Source organism: Sinocyclocheilus grahami, unplaced genomic scaffold (genome assembly GCF_001515645.1).
Source record: "Sinocyclocheilus grahami isolate Dianchi unplaced genomic scaffold, SAMN03320097.WGS_v1.1 scaffold131.1, whole genome shotgun sequence".
Taxonomy (NCBI): Eukaryota; Metazoa; Chordata; class Actinopteri; order Cypriniformes; family Cyprinidae; genus Sinocyclocheilus; species Sinocyclocheilus grahami.
This window is the reverse complement of record NW_015505310.1, coordinates 359,042-378,352: the sequence shown is the minus strand read 5'-3', so window position 1 is coordinate 378,352 and position 19,311 is coordinate 359,042. Positions and strand designations below refer to the sequence as shown.

At 37.4% G+C, this 19,311-nt stretch overlaps 1 protein-coding gene across 1 annotated transcript in view; it reads right to left on the bottom strand.

Moving 5' to 3' along the window:
- The window catches only part of LOC107590664 (SH3-containing GRB2-like protein 3-interacting protein 1), a 76,624-nt gene extending 70,216 nt beyond the window's left edge, over positions 1–6,408 (bottom strand). The window contains exon 1 of the mRNA XM_016279565.1: positions 5,937–6,408. Coding sequence (XP_016135051.1) covers positions 5,937–5,946 — 10 coding nt within the window. The 5' untranslated portion in view covers positions 5,947–6,408. The remainder of the gene's footprint in view (positions 1–5,936) is intronic.
- Positions 6,409–19,311: the final 12,903 nt, after the last annotated feature.

The window sequence follows — 19,311 nt, the reverse complement described above, 5'->3', positions numbered from 1 at the left end:
GTGTGTGTGTATATGTATATATGTGTATATGTATATATATATATATATATATATATATATACAGTATATATATTAGGGCTGTCATAGATATTACATTTTTTAATCGTGATTAATCGCATGATTTTCTGTGATTAATCACATTGTTATGCACAAAATTCAATAATGAATTCAAAAGTAGTGTATTGTGCACTTTTTCATTTAAAAGTACTGCTATATGAACAAAAGTGCAATAACATTTGGTTTGCAAACACTTTAAACAAATAAGGTGCTTTTTTACAGCAGTATTCCTTTTACATAGTAGCAGTTAAAATATTTATTGTAAATCTCAACTTATAACATTAATGTAATCAAATTAAATATAAAACCAAAGCTATTTGCCACTGCCAGGGCATTAACGTTTTTATAGAAAATATTTTATAGTTTGTTATAGAAAAACAAGTTATGCTCAGAGTCCAGAGCCCCGATCATAACATTATAACAGGCACCTTTCGAGTAGAGACCTGCACTATTGCGGGACCTAACACAGCAGAGTGCGGTGCGGGACAACACTTGATGGGCGAGTGCGGGCAGAGACTCATGTGTGCGGGATAATAAGGGTGTATCACACTAGGCAATCTCAACAGGGACGTGCACAGCCATTTTGAGGGGCAGGGGCTCAAGTGGAAAAAAAGGGCACTTCTCATATTTATTTTAAAAAATTTCCAAACAAACCGTTAAATATATTAACTACTTACTTTAATTCCTTAATTCCCTCACATTCAATGTCACCCAGTTGTTTCATTTGTCAACAGATGTCTACAAAATAATCAGTTCGTTATAATTATATAATTACACTTACTGTACCATGCACACACACACACAGACTGATGGTGACAAGAACTTTGTTTCACATTTGAGGGAGGGCTGTTAAGATCTATCAGCATACAACATACTAATGGAAAGGATAGTTATTAGATGAGGACCTTGAGATCAAAATTATGAAGTTATTGTTTAAGGCAGGACACTTCAAGTACTGTTCAATTTTTAGATTTTGGTCTATTTTGCTTCCATGTCTTCTTTTGCTCTAATGGAAAGGACATTTCCAAAATACACATTAAGGTGTTTGTTTTAAGCCTTCTACCCTCTCCTTTTTTCTTCTGTAGCGTTCTTCTAAATGAACCAAAACAAGCTATCTGCATATTTAAACATAACATTTCAAGGGAAAAGACTCTTGATGTAAGTCATTAACTAATAACTGGAGAAGTTCTGTGGTGATATGCTTTAGTTATTTTTTTTTATCCTATTCATCTGCAATGCCTTATGTCAAATGTATGCAAATTAGCACATTTTAATTACTTAATGCCTGATTTGCATATCAATGTGGCGATTCTGATGACATTATTAATTTTACTGTATTCAGCTGTCGTTTCTCCATTAAGTTAGCCTGTGTGCCCATGATATATTTCCTTATCTAAACTTTAGCTAACTTATTACATGGTAGCTCATGAGTCATGGATGATAGCAAGACAAAATAACTATATTTGCCTTTTGTCTTTTGGATAATTAGCTGTAAATTCGAGGCACAGGTAGCTTAGTCTTTTGTTCATCACCACTCACCTCCACACCAAGACAAACACAACTGGGAAGGGAGGGAGGGCTTCACTTCTGCGGCTCTCTGCCTGTCTGTGATGTGCCGATCAATGTGTGCTACACTGCTGTGCTGAGCGGAGATGCGGAGGGGAGAAAGGCATTGGAACTCGACAGAGTCTCAACATTTCCCCTCCCGACCTGATATATATATATATTTTTTTTAATTTTTGACAGGGAAAGCTGTGCGCAAACAGAAACACACGCACACATAATACATATATTCATTTATACAAAAAAAAAACCTCCCCAGAAAAAAGGGCACTTTCTCTTGAGGAAGAAAAAGGGCAGGTGCTCAAGCCCCCTTTGATGTGTGCAGGTGCCTGAATCTCAACCATGCCCGAGCACGTCTGACCCCCAAAGCCCGGTTCGTTTGACTAGTGTGATCGCTCCGTGCCGCGGTTCGTTTAGCCGGCCCTGGCTCGGTTGGAAGAGGCGGACCAGAGTGCGGTACGCATGTAGTGTGATCGCTCCGTGCCGCGCTCGATTGGAAGAGGTGGGCCAGAGCGCAGTTCAGTTATATATAGATCAGTGAGTGTGAACGCTAACCGCACCCGAGTGCTGAACTTCTGAACATTTCTGAGCAGCAAAAGTGATAGATCTGTAAAGCAGTGAGAGGGCCGCGTGTGTTACCACGTCCCAAACGACTCAAAATAATAAACCAACAAGTAACAAAATGATGCACTCCACTGTGCTGAGCGAGAGCGCTTCTCTGCGGTCGCCACGTGCTATCGAAAACTTCCTATTTCCCACTTATGATTGAAGTCGTGAGCGCTTCATGTGAGCGCTGCCGCAATCTTAGGCCAACCCCAAATGCTCTCATTGGCGTGGTGACACCCATCCCAAGCCAGTACTGATCAAAATCCCCCCCCCCCCCCGTGACCCATGGTTTGTCTGTGTATTCAGAGACAGTGAGCAACGGACTTTCATAATAATAAAAAAACGGTGTTAACGCACGATAAAATAATTGTCGGCGTTAATCAATTAATGCGATAATAATGCGTTAACTTGCCCAGCCCTAATTATATGATATTATATTAAATTATATTATATATGTAGAAGTTGCTAGCCTTATTTCATTTGTTTTAAAGTTTTTCAAACCAAAAATTAGTTATGTGTAAATGGCCTCTTAGATGTTCTGGAATTTCCAGCCAATTTAGCCACTGAATTAGACACGCCCCCTCTTTACAAACTCTGCCCCCTACAAAGATTAACAGGCAGAAAGCAGCTTAAAGTCTTCTGATTGGCTAAAATGCTAATTTAACAGACACATCACAGACCTCTTTTATTCTGTACTTCTTAAAATTGGCCAAGCTTCATAATCACTCATCAGAGTTGTAAATCAAAAATGTATATAGCATATTTTAGATTTGTTGGCTGATGAGTTTGCTTTATATTACAGAAACAAAGCCTGTACGTACATTTATGTTATTACTCACACAATTCTCTAAGCCTCCTACACAAAGTAACAAATAAGCACTCAAGCTAGTCTTTACTCAATTTAATATATTCATTAAAAGTAGATCAAGAGGACATAATGGAATTATTCTTTTACGACTCCCACATGGCACACAGACAAAACTCCTCAGTTAATACTCTAACAGACTACAGGAAGCTAATTAACCATTTCACTTCTGCATTGCCTTACTTTCCTACCAACTGGAATATCTACAATTCTGCAACAGTTAAAAACAATATATTTTGGTGTTATAAACTTAAAAATCAACATAGCGTCATGATTAAAAAAATATTATTCATTGCACTTCAAAAATTTGCACATCCTGCATAGTACTGATATGACATTTGCTACTCTTCCTTATATAGGCTACAAATAACAACAATCATACTGCTTTAAAAGTAGCAAAAATATCTAACAATATTATTATAGGCCTTTTTTTTAAAGCAGTGTGATATTTTGCTCTTAACAATCTATTTATTTACCATTCTACATGACTAATTTTATAATCAAAATTCTGTGAAAATCCCTTCTTATATCCCTGACATGCTGTTGGGTGGAGCCAAACCTCTGCTGTACAGGAAATACTATCACTACCACTAACACTATTTAAAGCAGTCTATATGGCAACCCTTCTATTTAAAAGCTCTGTCGAACCCCACCCATACATTGCCAGGGTCACTAACAATTGGTGTCAACTGAGTAGCAAAGTCATAATGACACAGACTAATTGTTTTTTTCCCTTCAAAAAATAGATTATTAAGAAGCCATTGCAATAATGGACAAAAGCATTTAACGGTCAAAAATGTGGTTATTGTGCACGAGAACATTTAGACTGCACCAGATGCCATTGAGCGAGTGTAAAAACAACACTAGCATCTTGAAGATATGATAAAACAAAAGTATTAATTATGTTAACTTAAACTTCTTACAATATTTTTCATGTCATGTCAAGTCATGACATAAGAAACAGCAATATTATATTGTCAGATTCCTTTTGTTATATACTCAAGTATCTAAAATGATCTGTTTTGGAGTTCCATATAGCTGACATTTATGTTTAATGATCTTTGAAAAGGTTTGAGATGAGAGGAAAAACGTTGACTCTACATGAGGAACCAATAAGAGGGTCAATAATTCTTTCAAAATATCCCTGTAATGTAACACGTCACACAATTAATTAACTAAATGAAAGAAAGAGAAACAACCAATTCTAAGTGCACCATAAACAAATGGCTGATAAATACTTGACCTCTGACTCAAAATAAGTCTGGGAAAGCCTTTCTACTAAAAAAAAAAAAAAAGAGTATCTTAGCAGCCCTACATGCATATTAACCTACTTCAAACTATCTTTTTTTCACAATTCAACAAGGTGGACATGGCAACTTCGACCAGACAAGATTAGAGGCAAAAATAACTTGAGAGTTGAAGCAGGCTGAAAGCATCATTAAAAAAAAAAACACCAGGTGGATTACCTTCCTATTTTACACCTTCAGGTAATCCACGCATGGCTAAGCCTGTACTAGCCACACTAAGAGATTCACCTCTATGTCACATCTATTTGAGGCTACAGTGACAGTCGCTATCACTTTTGCTACTGTGTTACCTAACACCTAAAGGCCTGAGATCTGTCACATTTGGTTTTCTATCAAGATGAGTGACTCGAGTTCTTATACTGAGCAAATGATAACTTATATCTCCTAACCCTAAATCCATCCCTCACAGGAACCATTCTGCAGTTTTATAGTTTCATTAAGACATAATTTAAGTGATTTCTCAATATTAGTGATTTTACTGTCCTTATAGGGACATTTGGTAACCAAAATGCAGATAAAATCTGCATAATATTTGCATATTTGCCATAATATATAGTGAATTAAAAAGATTATATATACATAAACATATTACATATACACAACCCACACTCAATGTTATACAGAATGAGTGAATGAGGAAGTAGCAAATGGTTTGTCCTGACGTTTCTCCACATGCCTCAATAAATTGCATAACATGTTGTAATCCATATAAAAGGGGTGGATGACACACATAATCTGATTTCACAAAGAATATGTGCCATTTTATTCTAGTCAGGGTAAACTGTACAAACAATTCATGCTTAAATCCCCTTAACTGATCATTATTCTTCTGATTTCAACCATTAGATTTGATCCAGCATGATTGTACATCAGAAACGACACGAACCAGTCATGCAAAAGGACAGACAACAGTGTTTGGGAACAGGTGACATGATACTGAGTTTATCTGATCCAATGTTATAAATAAATTATATGTTCTCGTCAGGCCGACAGTTACATAAAAACCTCCATCACACTTGTGAATCAAACCATCCCTGTTTCTCCCTCCAAAACACAGCTGACAGCGCCGTTCACATGCACACACTGAATTACACACATGATCACCTCCCTTTAAAGAAGCGGCCTTGAGCAGGCACGATTAAAAACGAGTGCCGCGTTACAGAATGATGTATACGTGAGTATGTGTGTGAACTCTACATACAAAGAGAATTCAGAGGCGGCCAGCTGGGCACATAAGCCGTAACTGCAAAATCCAAATAATCCTTTACAAAGACAAGCCATCTAAAGGGGGGTGAGGTGAAAGCACAAAGAAAAAAAAACAGGATGTATGCCTGTACAATAGAGTACAAATACATATATGAGATGTGTGTGCATGTGATGATGTGTGTCTATATTTGAGATATCCAGCACCTTCAGTTCTATATTGAGTTACCGGAATGTCAAGCCACTCAAAATAGGCGGCCAGCTTATAAAGCCAGCACACGCCGGGCCGTACGTGTAACGAAAGGCAATAAGATAAAAATAGACCAAGCCCTCACCTTCCATCATGATTGCAGATTTGCATTCCTCTATCTCCAAGGAGCCTGAAACGGGAAGAGGGGAGAAGAGAAGCCCCTGGTTACCAGATGGAGAGATGTAAAAAAAAAAAAAAAAACAGAGCACACTTCCAGCCTCAGCTTTTAAGTCCCGTGTCCCTGGTACGACGGGCCGGTGGATGTTTTAGGGCTTCACGTTTAGGCCATGGATGCTGCTGCTAGCCACTGCGGCTGTGGTCTACACGATCACCAAAGGATGCTCAAAAGAGGGCAGGAAAAAAAGCAGAGTGGAGAGAGACAGAGAGAGAAGGAGGGAGGGAGGGAGGGAGAGAGGAAGGGAGAGAGGAAGGGAGGGAGGATAGCTTGCTGAGGTCATCGTTCAGCTCAGCCAATCCCGTGGGCACTGCTGCATGTCACATGGCGAGCGGTTCATTGCTTCTGTCAGCGTCCTCACTGGGAATTCACATACACGAACACACACAAGCACAGAGCTTACCTTGTTATGGTGCAGTGTGCCGCTCCTGTCAGAACAGAAAGGAACTGGATTAATGGGGAGTTGGGTGCTAAATACAGGAAGCTGTCCATAAGAACATGACTGAGATACAGTTTCTTCATGGTTACATTTGTAGATGTAAACGTTGAGGCTCAGCTGGCAGCCCGTGCCTGGCTATTTGCCTGTTTCTCTCTGTGGCAAATCAATCAATGTGACATTACATCTGACAGAAACAGTAGCTGCCCCATGAAAGGAGGAGCCAGCACTCAATACACTGACTTGTAACAGAGGAGGAGGGGAGGAGAGAGAGGCTCTGTGTTTGTGTGAGGGTTGGGGATTAATTTAATATGAGGAGGTGGGTCTCTCTCTTTAGATTACTAATGAAAAGACAAAAAAAAAAAAAGGTTGGGTGGACTGAAAAAAATCTGTTCCTCTCACAAAAATACCAGCTGCAGTTTCAATTACATATAATAAAGGGGTTGATGATGATTTTGTGAGGAACATGTCCTTGAATTTTACTTGATTTAAAATAATATTAAAATAAATACTTAATAATACGTTTAAAAATATATATATATTTTTTTTAAATAAAACTATAAATGTAAAATTATATACTGTACACTACCATTTAAATGTTTGTGGTGGGTAATATTTTTTTTATGTTTTTGAAGTCTCTTATGCTCACCATGCATTCATTTCATCAAACATACTGTAAAAACAGTAATATTGGGAAATAGTATTCAAATTTAAAATAGCTGTTTTCAATTTTATAGTTTTATATTTTTAAATATTAAAAAAATGTAATTTATTCTTGTGCTGGCAAAGCTAAATTTTCCTTTAGAAATCATTGTAATATGCTGATTTGGTGCTTAACATTTCTTCCAAACTATTTGTGCTGCTTAATATTTTTGTGGATACTGTGATCTTTTTTTCAGGATTCTTTGAGGAAGAGAAAGTATATATATATATATATATATATATATATATATATATATATACACACACACGCGCACACGCACACACTGTGTGAAGAACTGAAAATGCAAACAAGATTATACATTTTATTTATATGAGCATATGAATGTTTAAACTGAGTATGCATAAGGACTATATAACACAAATATGTGTGTATTCTGTGTGGCTGTTCTCCAACATTCTCACAGTTAAGAGATGCTGTTTCATTCTCAAACCCTTATGATGAGGATTCGTCTGATGATGAGAATTTCTGCGTTGTGTGCGTGGATCACTCTGGAAACTCTAGGTCAGAAGAAGTGTGGGTCAGGTGTGTTTCTAGTCAGTTCTGGGCTCACGAAGCCTACACACACACATACACTGACACACACGCATACTCACACACACACGCATACTCACACACACACACACACACACGCGCACACACACACACTGTGTGAAGAACTGAAAATGCAAACAAGATTATAAATTTGATTTATATGAGCATATGAATGTTTAAACTGAGTATGCACAAGGACTATATAACACAAATATGTGTGTATTCTGTGTGGCTGTTCTCCAACATTCTCACAGTTAAGAGATGCTGTTTCATTCTCAAGCCTCTGTTCACCTAAGTCATGCTCTGGTCCATGTGAGCATCTCTTTCCCTTATCACTGTCTGTCTCTAGCGCCCTCTGTCTGTAGTCTTCCGCCTGTCTGAACACATTGTAGGCCATAAATGTCTAACCATTTATATTAAACATTTATAAAAGTTGAGTATAGAGGGCCATAGCCACCCAATCCTTGATGGGGATAGCCCCCAGCCCCCCCACCCCAGTTTTCAGTTAAGGTTCCGTTTTAAATTACATTTGAAATCCCCTCAATCCTGAAAATGTGGTCACATCTTCTATCTTCAACAGTTTGCATTACCACAACACACACCCAAACTCACACCACCCTATTACAGCAGATGCCGTCTGTGAATACCTCCCCTCCCCCACTCCACCCATTTTGCCCCACCTCTATAACCCCCTACACCTCCCAGTGGACCCGATCTTATCCTTCCAGCATGCAGGTGCACATGTGCTTGTGTCAGTGTGTTTACACATTTTGCTATTAGGGGTGTGCGATATATATCGTCTGCGATAATATCGTAATTGTTGTTTTAATGATGTGCGATTTGACATTATCGAGTACTTTGCAAAAACCATTCAAAACACCCCTATAGAGTGCACGCATACATTACGTAAAGTCTAGACTAGTGCACGTGCAGAATTTAGAAAAACAGCTGTTTATTAAGCACTGCTTATTATAGTGCCATTTCTAACTATTGGCAGAGCAGGCAGCTGACCTGAAGGGCCTCCAGAACTGTACCACAGTACAAAATAGGTAATGGCATATGTTTCATGTTTACATTGTGCACTCCCAACCAGATACAATATTCAGATTGTTTGTATCTTGTTTTTAAGCCCATAAATTATAATGTACTCGTTCTAATAAATGTATATTGTAATGTACTCATTCTAATATGTTTAAAAAATAATTTACATTGCTGGTAGGTTATCATTGCACAAATTAACACACTCTCTACGATTAAAAAAAATTAGAAGAGTTCTAAACTAACTTCTATCTTCACTGTATTTAACGCACACAAGGCTGATTTACTCGACGCGTCCGCAAGTTCGCTTAGGTGCGCGCGGCAGGACTGTCCGTGCAGCTCCGCTTCCGAAGATGCACGAGTTCAAAGCGATTCTAGCCAAACATGCACGTCTGTGCCAGCATTTGTGTGAAACAGAAGCAGTTTGATGTTAAGTTCAGTCACACACACAGATCACGCTGCGGCCGCACTCAGACATTCAGGAACAAACTTTTTAGCACTGCCCCGCAGTTTTATCAACTAAATAGCTTAATCGCTCAAGAGCTACATTATCTTTTTCAACAAGGAGCTGGTAACATCATTGTTTCTAAAGGAATTAAAGCCACAGCTTTACTGTTAATAGAGAAACGTGGCAAAACGGTGGTAATTCATACATACACAGCCTCTCTCTCTCTTTGTGTGTGTGTGTCATAAATGAACAGTTGATGAATTACACTTTTCTGATAATAAATTATTGAAGTGGAGATCGCTAAACTGCAAGCTAACCGCTGTTTTCAGAAAGCAAGTGCTTTCTATGGTTTATCCACAGTGGAGAGAGAGAGCGCGTGTGCACAGGGTTGCCAGGTTGACAAAGATAAGTGGCACACTTAGCAGATATTTCCGTATTGCGCAAGTGTGAAGCTCCGTTTCGGGGATTCCATCTCTTTATATCAGGCAACCCCGTTGTGTTCTTCTGCGGCCAGATTAAACCTTGTTGTAGCCTATATATTATGCTCTATTCATTCTTTCTTAGAAACCTCGCTCTTTTCTACTCAATTTTAAACGTTGTAAAATTTTTTACAAATTAAGCGCGGTCCACTGCTGCACATGTGCCACAATATCGATACAGGGCCAGCTGTATCATTACTCGTATCGTCAAATCTCTGTGACGATACATCGTCGTATCGATATTTTGAACACAGCACTAGTGCACGTGCGCATTTAGAGTGTGTTCTTTCACTAGATGATTCAGTCTATTACAATACATTTAGAATGATCACAAATTCAAGACATCATGGCAGAAAATTTATATATTTATACAATTTCAAATAGTTAATAATCAATTTCACACGAAGAGTGGCGTTTTTATCCAAATATTACCATGATTACAAATGTGATATAGATTTTTTACAACAGTTCAATAAACAAGAAGTTAATTAAAAGACTTACGTTTTAGACACCATATTGCCTGTTTTTGCTCTATTTCGACAACAAAAATAATTCCAAACAAAGCCACAACCCTGTTTTGCTTCTCTGAGCAACATGACGCTGTTTCGTTCCTGAATGAATCAACCATTTAAATGATTTGTTTCAATCGCAATGACTCACTTATTAACAGTGACTTGCTGCCACCTGTGAAGTACAGTAAATATCCACACCGGTGCGGTGACTGACTGCCACACATACTCTTCAGAACATTAGATTCATCTGCGCTGGAGCCGTGCCGACTCACAACCCACGCAAACTAGATAATTCCGCACCCAGCTGCAATTCCAGGTTTTCAAACAGAGATGGCGACAAAGAGGCAAAACTTACGGACTGCAGCTTTAAATAATTTCAAATATCAGTATTCAACGTTTTATGTTTAATATATCAAAACATTATTTATGCATTTGTAATTGCAGGTTAAATGCATTCATGTCTTGCATTAAACAGTGTGTAAATACATCTAAATGCCACTTCAGATGCAGCTTCTGTGTTGATTTCATTTGCTTGGTAACAGCCCAAATGTCTTATTCTAATTCACTGATTAAATGTAAGAAGTTCACTTAAAAGATAATGGACACTTTTAGAAAAAATGGCTTTATAAAGGTAAAAATGCCCATAAAATGTAAAAGTAAGTTTCAACTTCTTGGAAAAGATTAATTTCTCTCAGTTTGAACTGACCCCCACACAGAATATGAAGAATATTAAAAACTTTAGGAGTCAGCTGTCCACGGCAGTCCTTAAGGTACCAGCACAATAACACACTCAGCAAAATATTGTCTAATTATCGTTATCGACGATATCGATCGTTAACAAGCCTTAAGGTCTAATCCCGATGTAAACTATAAGCACAAACTGTCATTTTTCTGTAACTAAATTTGACAAGGTTTTATTCAGCTTGTCGCTATTAGTAATATAGTGCCAAGGAAAATGGACTTTGGCTGCTCTCGTAAGGAGAGAGAGTTATATAGACAAGCACGAAAGATTAATTTCTCTCAGTTTGAACTGACCCCCACACAGAATATGAAGAATATTAAAAACTTTAGGAGTCAGCTGTCCACGGCAGTCCTTAAGGTACCAGCACAATAACACACTCAGCAAAATATTGTCTAATTATCGTTATCGACGATATCGATCGTTAACAAGCCTTAAGGTCTAATCCCGATGTAAACTATAAGCACAAACTGTCATTTTTCTGTAACTAAATTTGACAAGGTTTTATTCAGCTTGTCGCTATTAGTAATATAGTGCCAAGGAACATGGACTTTGGCTGCTCTCGTAAGGAGAGAGAGTTATATAGACAAGCACAGTATTTATAAGCAGAACGAACCCTAACTGAATGGATGTTATTGCTGTGTGCAATATTATAACATCTAGATAGATTAAAAAAAAATCATATTGTTTAAATTTTGCTATGCGTACAGTATATTACACTTTTTACATTACCGTTCAAAAGTCTGTGGTCAGTAGACTCTTTAGAAAGAAGTCTCTTATGCTCACCAAGCCTGCCTTTAGTAGATCAAAAATTTAGTAAAGTAGTAATCTTGTTAAATATTTTACAATTTACAAGAATGGTTTTCTATTTGAATACATTTTAACGTAATTTATTCATGCGATGGTAAAGCTGAATTTTCATTCTGTATGAATATGTTGATTTGCTGCTTAAGAAACATTTCTTATTATCATCAATGTTGAAAACAGTCTGATTTTGTTTAATAATGTAAATTGTTCAATTATTATTTAATATAAAGCTTAACATTTTTGTGGACACTGTAATACATTTTTTCAGAATCCTTTAATGAAAGTTCAAAACATCTTTTTGAAACTTTCTATTACAATTTACAATTACAATCTACTTACAATTCTTTTTATCAATTTAATGCATTCTTGCTGAAAAAAATAAAAATACTGACCCCAAACTTTTGAACAGCAGTGTAGCCAAAATAGAGACAAAGTATATACAGTACACAAGGTTACAATTTAACATGATTTAAAATGCTACAAATCATGAACCATCTACCACCAACCACCAGCTTCTGTCAACATCCTCCCAAACCCAGCTGGAGTACAAAATATTTGCCAAAGGATATTTGTGAGAAAGAGTAAAAGGGTGGGGGTAAACACACACCTACTTTCACACACATAAATAACTCATGTTAGAAAAAGCGAGAAAAGGGAGGAAAGCCAAATGAAGCAGACAAAAAACAATAAACACACTATAGCTGTATCCTAAATCAGCACCTATTACCACATTCACTATTCTCTATATAGTGTGAATTCATACATTGATAACAGAGAAGCTGTGGAACTGTCACAAAAACTATTTTATGAGAGAGGATTTCACTTACATGTGAATGCTAGACTAAATATTATGTTTTTGGTCATTAAAATAAGTTCAAAATTAGAAATACAACCAAATGAAAGTTTATTTTCAGACAATATGATTTGAATTGCGGGATATTAGGAAGGTCGGAACCTCTAAGGCATTTGTATAAGGGGACTTTTGATTTGATTTACCGCCTACTTTTTTCATGTTACAGTAGTTTACATTTATGTTGAATTTATACCTCCAGCGTTTCCAAAAAAGTAATGGGACACCAATGTGTGCCATATTTGTGAACTGAAAAGTGGCACCAAAAAAAAAATAAAAATGTAATTAATTAATTCAACATACTGTACTATTCAATACAAAAATAGCACTGCAGAAACATCATGAGAGGGAACCCAGTGACATTGAGACACATATGTGCAGACACACAAAATGATGATACCTCACCAATGTAGTTTCAATAACTATCCAGTAAGAGGCTCTTTAGTTATGTTTATCAATCTCTTTGAGACGCAATCAGCAGCGTCTTTAGGTGCTAAATGAAGAGGTGAAAGTAACTGAGATGGAGAGTGTCAAAGAAACTTTAAGCCAGGGGTGTCCAAACTCGGTCCTGGAGGGCCGGTGTCCTGAAGAGTTTAGCTCCAACCCCAATTAAACACACCTGAACCAGCTAATCAAGCTCTTACTAGTCATACTAGAAACTTAAAGGCAGGTGTGTTGAGGCAAGTTGGAGCTAAACTCTCCAGGACCGAGTTTGGGCACCCCTGCTTCAAGCAGATAGACAGCAATCTGAAACATGAAAGAACAGGCAGGACAGAACAGTCCAATTATTTCTCTGCAGAGGACAAACACTAGCACACAATAACAAGAACCCAACAGAACACAAACATACACTGTACAACCAGGTATAGAAAACACAACACAGAGATGGTATCATGTGAATCTTCATGAATAAATCATATATAGAAAACACTCAAAAACATCTGCTACAAATTAAAATGAGTTCCTGTTGTTCAACTGGTAGAGCATGATAGGAACAACACCAATATCATGGATTTCATCCTTTACAAAAATTTATGTTGAATGCACTGTAAGTTGTTTTGGATAAAAGCATCCAAATGTAAATATACTGTAATGAATCTGCCCCATGCTGTTGACTCATTTTCACTGCATCCGATGTAAATATGATTCATGATGCCTATTAAAGATCTTGGTTATGTACTACAATTCTGTTGACATGCCAGGGTCAGTGACACTGCGCGGAGGGCATATTTATATCACTTTCCAATGACGTGAAAGGGGAAATAATCCTTGGGGGGGTCGCTTAGTTTCAAGTGAATGCTCAAAATACATTATTTGGGTAACACTTTACAATAATTAACTAACACTTATTAAAGCACATCTACGTTCACAAAAATACTTAAATTAAACAGAGAAGCAAGCAGGTGCATGATTTGGCATGGCAGCCAATACAAATAATTAATAACCGTTTCCTTACCTAAATCCTGCGTTTTGGACCGAGCGGCAACCTCCCGCTCTCTCTCGTGAAGCCAACACGGAAGTGACTTAAACTGTAATTCGTCAACTGGCCGCTAGAGGCGGGCTGCAAAAGGGAGTCAATCCCATAGACTCCGCATGTTAAAATGCCCAACTTTACAGCAGAAAAAAACATGTTTACAGCCTGGTTAAAAAAATATTTTGGTCTATATAGCTAATTTTGCCCTTCATGACAACTGTGAGGGGAGTGCATTTTTTTATAAGTCATCTGTTTAAATTATATTAAGCCTTAAAGTTCTGCATAATTAAGGGCGTGGCCACTTGAGTGACAGGTGGATTGCCGCTGCTGTCACCACCGTCGAGCTAGGTGGGCGTGGTTTCAGCAACCAGCTTCCGCCTTTTTGCCCATTTTCGATTATCCGGGAGTGACGCGCGGTGACGCGCTGCCAAGATGGCGACGGCTGTCTCCGCCCACTTTGAGCTTCAAAAACGCTCTTCAGGAACTTACGGTGATGCCACGGACACTACGTACATGTTTTTATACAGTCTATGGTTTGGACCAGGCTCGGTTGCTGAATCACATCACTTTGTGCTTCTAAAATTAGGCTATTATCTTTTTCTATATAGTGTAGTAGTTCGCTATCTCTGTGCCATATTTGGCCGCGCTTGTCATTGTCAATCATGAAAAACACACGTTTTATTTAAATTCTGAATATATTATCGTACACAGCATGCAAAGAGCGCACCCTTTAAATTGATTAAAAACTGTCACTCATTTACGATCACAATCTCACAAAGTTCCGTTTTAACCAATAAATGTGACCACACAATGAAACTTTTTTTAATGAAGTTACCAGCATGATATAACTCAGTACTGGACAAAAAGAGGTGAGTGCATGGATTCCAACCTAAACACATCTGATTGGCCATTGCGTTTTAGAAATCAACAAACATGTCTGTGATTGGCTACTTTGCTCCCCTTAGCGAATATGCATTGTAAAATCATATTTGACGCTTTCCAAAGCAGAATGGCAGATACAGTGGATTGTTTGCCAAATCTATTTCGTCATGCTATTATTACGAAGAAAACAGATCCTAGACCAGGAGTTATGGGCAGCTTTTCCATCTAAAAGCAATCAGTTAGACAATTTTACACTATGAGTTAGACTATTATACACACAAAACTAAAGTCAGGTGTACTGACGAAAACATGCTACCTATCAGATTGTGCTACCAAAAATATATTTGCATTGTTTTAAGGGTAAATTTAGGGTAAGGGTAGGTATGGATGGGTAGGTTTAGGGTAGGGGTTGTTATGGACATTTAAAAAAGTCTCAAACTACATGAATAAGATGATGGTAGCACAATCTGATGGGTCGCATTTTTCGCTATGGATTTGTGCTACCTATTTTTTTTTAATGGGAGGTAGCACAATCTGAGCGGGTAGCACAAATTGTCAGAACACCGGCCGTTCCCCTCGGTCCGGAGAGGGGGCACAGGGATGTCCATGGGGAGGCATGAGTGTGCATCATGTATAATGTGCTCTGTTTCCAAATTTTCTATATGCATGGAATATGTGGATGACAGACTACTGTACATTTGCATAAATGTGTAGTACATAACAGAGCATGCTGTGTAATACTGTATCCCATAATGCAATGCACTCAACTTGACCTTACATTTCAGTCTGTAAAAGTTCATTCAAGTCTCATACAATTGAAATTAAAATAAAATTTAATTAAAGCTGCAGTCCGTAAGTTTTGCCTCTTTGTCGCCATCTCTGCACAGGGATGTCCATGGGGAGGCATGAGTGTGCATCATGTATAATGTGCTCTGTTTCCAAATTTTCTATATGCATGGAATATGTGGATGACAGACTACTGTACATTTGCATAAATGTGTAGTACATAACAGAGCACGCTGTGTAATACTGTATCCCATAATGCAATGCACTCAACTTGACCTTACATTTCAGTCTGTAAAAGTTAATTCAAGTCTCATACAATTGAAATTAAAATAACATTTAATTAAAGCTGCAGTCCGTAAGTTTTGCCTCTTTGTCGCCATCTCTGTTTAAAAACCTGGAATTGCAGCTGGGTGCGGAATTATCTAGCTTGCGTGGGTTGTGAGTCGGCACAGCTCCAGCGCAGATGAATCTAATGTTCTGAAGAGTATGTGTGGCAATTTACTATACTTCGCAATCACAGATTCTAGCCTACGTCTTGTATATATATATGACCCAAATAAGAATTGTCTATTGTATATTGCCATCTGAACAAGTAAGTAGCAAGTCTGCCACGTTTGTTCTGACCACCTGAGGAAAAAAGCATTACCATAAATCTCGCTACCAATGGTGATTAAATCTAAAGATTGGTTAGCTCATATCACATCAAACCGTTCAAATTATTATTATTGCTTTATTCTCAAATGATTAATGTTAACAACATCAGCATTGGTGACTATGAGTATAGTGTGTATTAGCATGTAGATTTCAATTTCTGTACAGTCTAATCTAATTGTCATACTCTTCGAAATTTCATATTAAGAAATTCTTTTAACCCAAAAAGCAAAGTATGCTCCCTTCTGACTGGTTTTCTTTAAAACACAAATCTTTGTAATCCCAGGCTATCCGTAACCAGAAGCACATTTATAACTGGAATATAATTTACTTTCATTCACATGTGTTTCATAAACACATAATCCTTTATGGATTACAATCCACCATCAAAATGATACATTTAATTATTCTGGCTGCTGTGAGAAAAGGCTATAAACGATCCTCCACCTGCAGGATCCTCACATGCAATAGCCTAGTAGCCGGGACAACTTCTTTATGTTTACAGACGTGATGTAATGATGCAGTGCCATGCTCGAATTTTCCCTCGAAATTCTGCACTGCAACAATTCAGTGCAACGCTGCCATCTTGTGCTATTTAATGTAATTTACAATTGTCGGCGTGTCAACGTGAGAAATTCTCTGTATTTTAGACCAAAAAAGAATATTATATTAAATCAAATAACTAAAATAGATATCCTTATTTAAATAACAGATACCACTTCTCTTGATATTCTTCATTTTTAGTTTGGTAATAATGTGTAAGTTTGCTCCTGACTGAATTAACCAGAAAAACAAATGCACTTAGTATATGAGATGATGAATCTGCAATTTAATAGAACAGAAACTGTTGTCCTGATTTCAGTAAAATTGCTGTAGTGAGATCTACTTTTTAATTCAAACAGTTTTAAGGATACAACAGAGGTTGCATGTCCATACATGTTCACAGGAAAATAAAGGAACTAACTGTTTTTGTTGTTGTTGCTGTTGGTACTTCACCTAGAAAATTCTGTTCTTTTGTTATGTACAAATAAAATAACCTTTTGCTGTTAGAAAAGGCCTAGGTTTTATCAAAAGCCACATACTTTGTAAAACACCTCTCAATGTTGCATGAGCGATTCAAGCTATGCTGACACTATTCTGTCATAACAAGGTTTGGACAAATATCTGGGATGGGAGACAATTTAACAGACAGATACAGCAAAAGACAAATATGTGACAGTTTAAAAAAAAAGAGAGACATGTAACATGTAGCCAGCTGTGATATTCTCAAGTCTCTCTTCTGTTTCCTTCATCCCACTCTCACTCTCTCACATCTCGGTTTTTCTCCTGCAATTCTCTCCTCCTCCACGTTTGCTGACCTACTTTCCCCCTCAAGTGTTATTTTAGTCTCCAATAGATGGCAGGCAGACTCTGGGCATCTGGATCATTAGTCTTCACATACAGCGACGCACACTACAGCACCTACCAACTGATTTAGAATCGGGCGAGTGCGTGTGCTGGGTGTGCACCTGTTTGGCCTTAATTGTGCAGTAAATGGCTGCTTATCTGGGGATCTTCAGAGGGTGTGTTTGACATGTAAACGTGTAATTCTGCCATGGTGCTGCAGGAGTCAAAAAAGGGCCCCAAAATGTGTCCGAGTTCAAAACCGCCCACAACCGCCCATCTCACTGGGTGTGATTGTCCCTCAAGACACAGTCCACCCATAGGCGTTGAGAGATCCTTATTTGTGGGGCCTAAAACTAGTCAGTGGCTCTCACAGAAGACATAGGGGGGCAAAGTCTTGACACATGCGCTGCATTTCTCATCTGAATGCTGGTTCTCGTGAAATTAGAAAATAAAATGCAAAATACAAAAACTATTTAATAAAATCACCACTACTGATATTAAAAACAGATTTAAATTTATTTTCTATTATAATAAATGTTAATCTTAACACTACTCAAGTAGTAACACTACTCAAAGCCTTTATGTATAATGCATTATAAAAGTAGTTTTAATGTATTAATTATGCCTTGCAGTGCACCTTATAATGAATTGTACAATCTCATGAATAATTGTAACCACAGTTAATACGTTATAACACTTTTAAATTCATTGTTACACTATGCATTTTAAATTCGGTTATAATTATTTACGACAAAATGTAATGTATTACAACGCATGTTATGAATAATTATAATGCATTCTAACCTTTAATAACCCTTTATAATGCATTATACATAAAGGCTTTAAGTAAAGTGTTACCAAATGCCCCCAGAGGCCATGGTGTCCACTGAAGTCTCTTCAGAGGTGGCGGCACAGGCTGCAGAACCTCCCGAGATGGCGACACTTTCCTCAGTTCCTTGCGTGGTGGTGGCGCCCATCAACGCACTTTCTGCCTGTTCGTTTCCGGCCAAGGAGCCTTCTGCTAATAAAGAGCTTGCATATGGATCCGCACGTCTCACGTCTTGTCAGCCCCGTTACAATAGCATTTTTATACTGTACTATAATGCCTAAATGTACTTGTAGTACTTCAAACGACTGATTTTACAGAATTTCTCAGTGCTTAATTTTTTAAAATATACTTTGATTTAAAAGTCTTGGGTCATTACGATTAGTTTATTTATTTATACTGATAATAATATTGATTTCTGAAGGCACTGCACTGAAGACTGGATTAATTGCTGCTGAAAATGTAGCTTTGCCATCAGAACGAATAAATTACATTTGAAAATATATTAACACAGAAAACAGTTGTTTTAAATTGTTATAATATATATTACAATATAAGTGTTTTACTATATTTTTGATCAGATAAATTCTCAGTGAGCTTAAGAGACAAAAAATTGTACTGTTTAAAAAAATATTACAAATCGTACTGTTATAACAAAAATGTATAGAATATTAGCATCGGTCATAACATAATAATCTGTCTCAAAAAAATATATA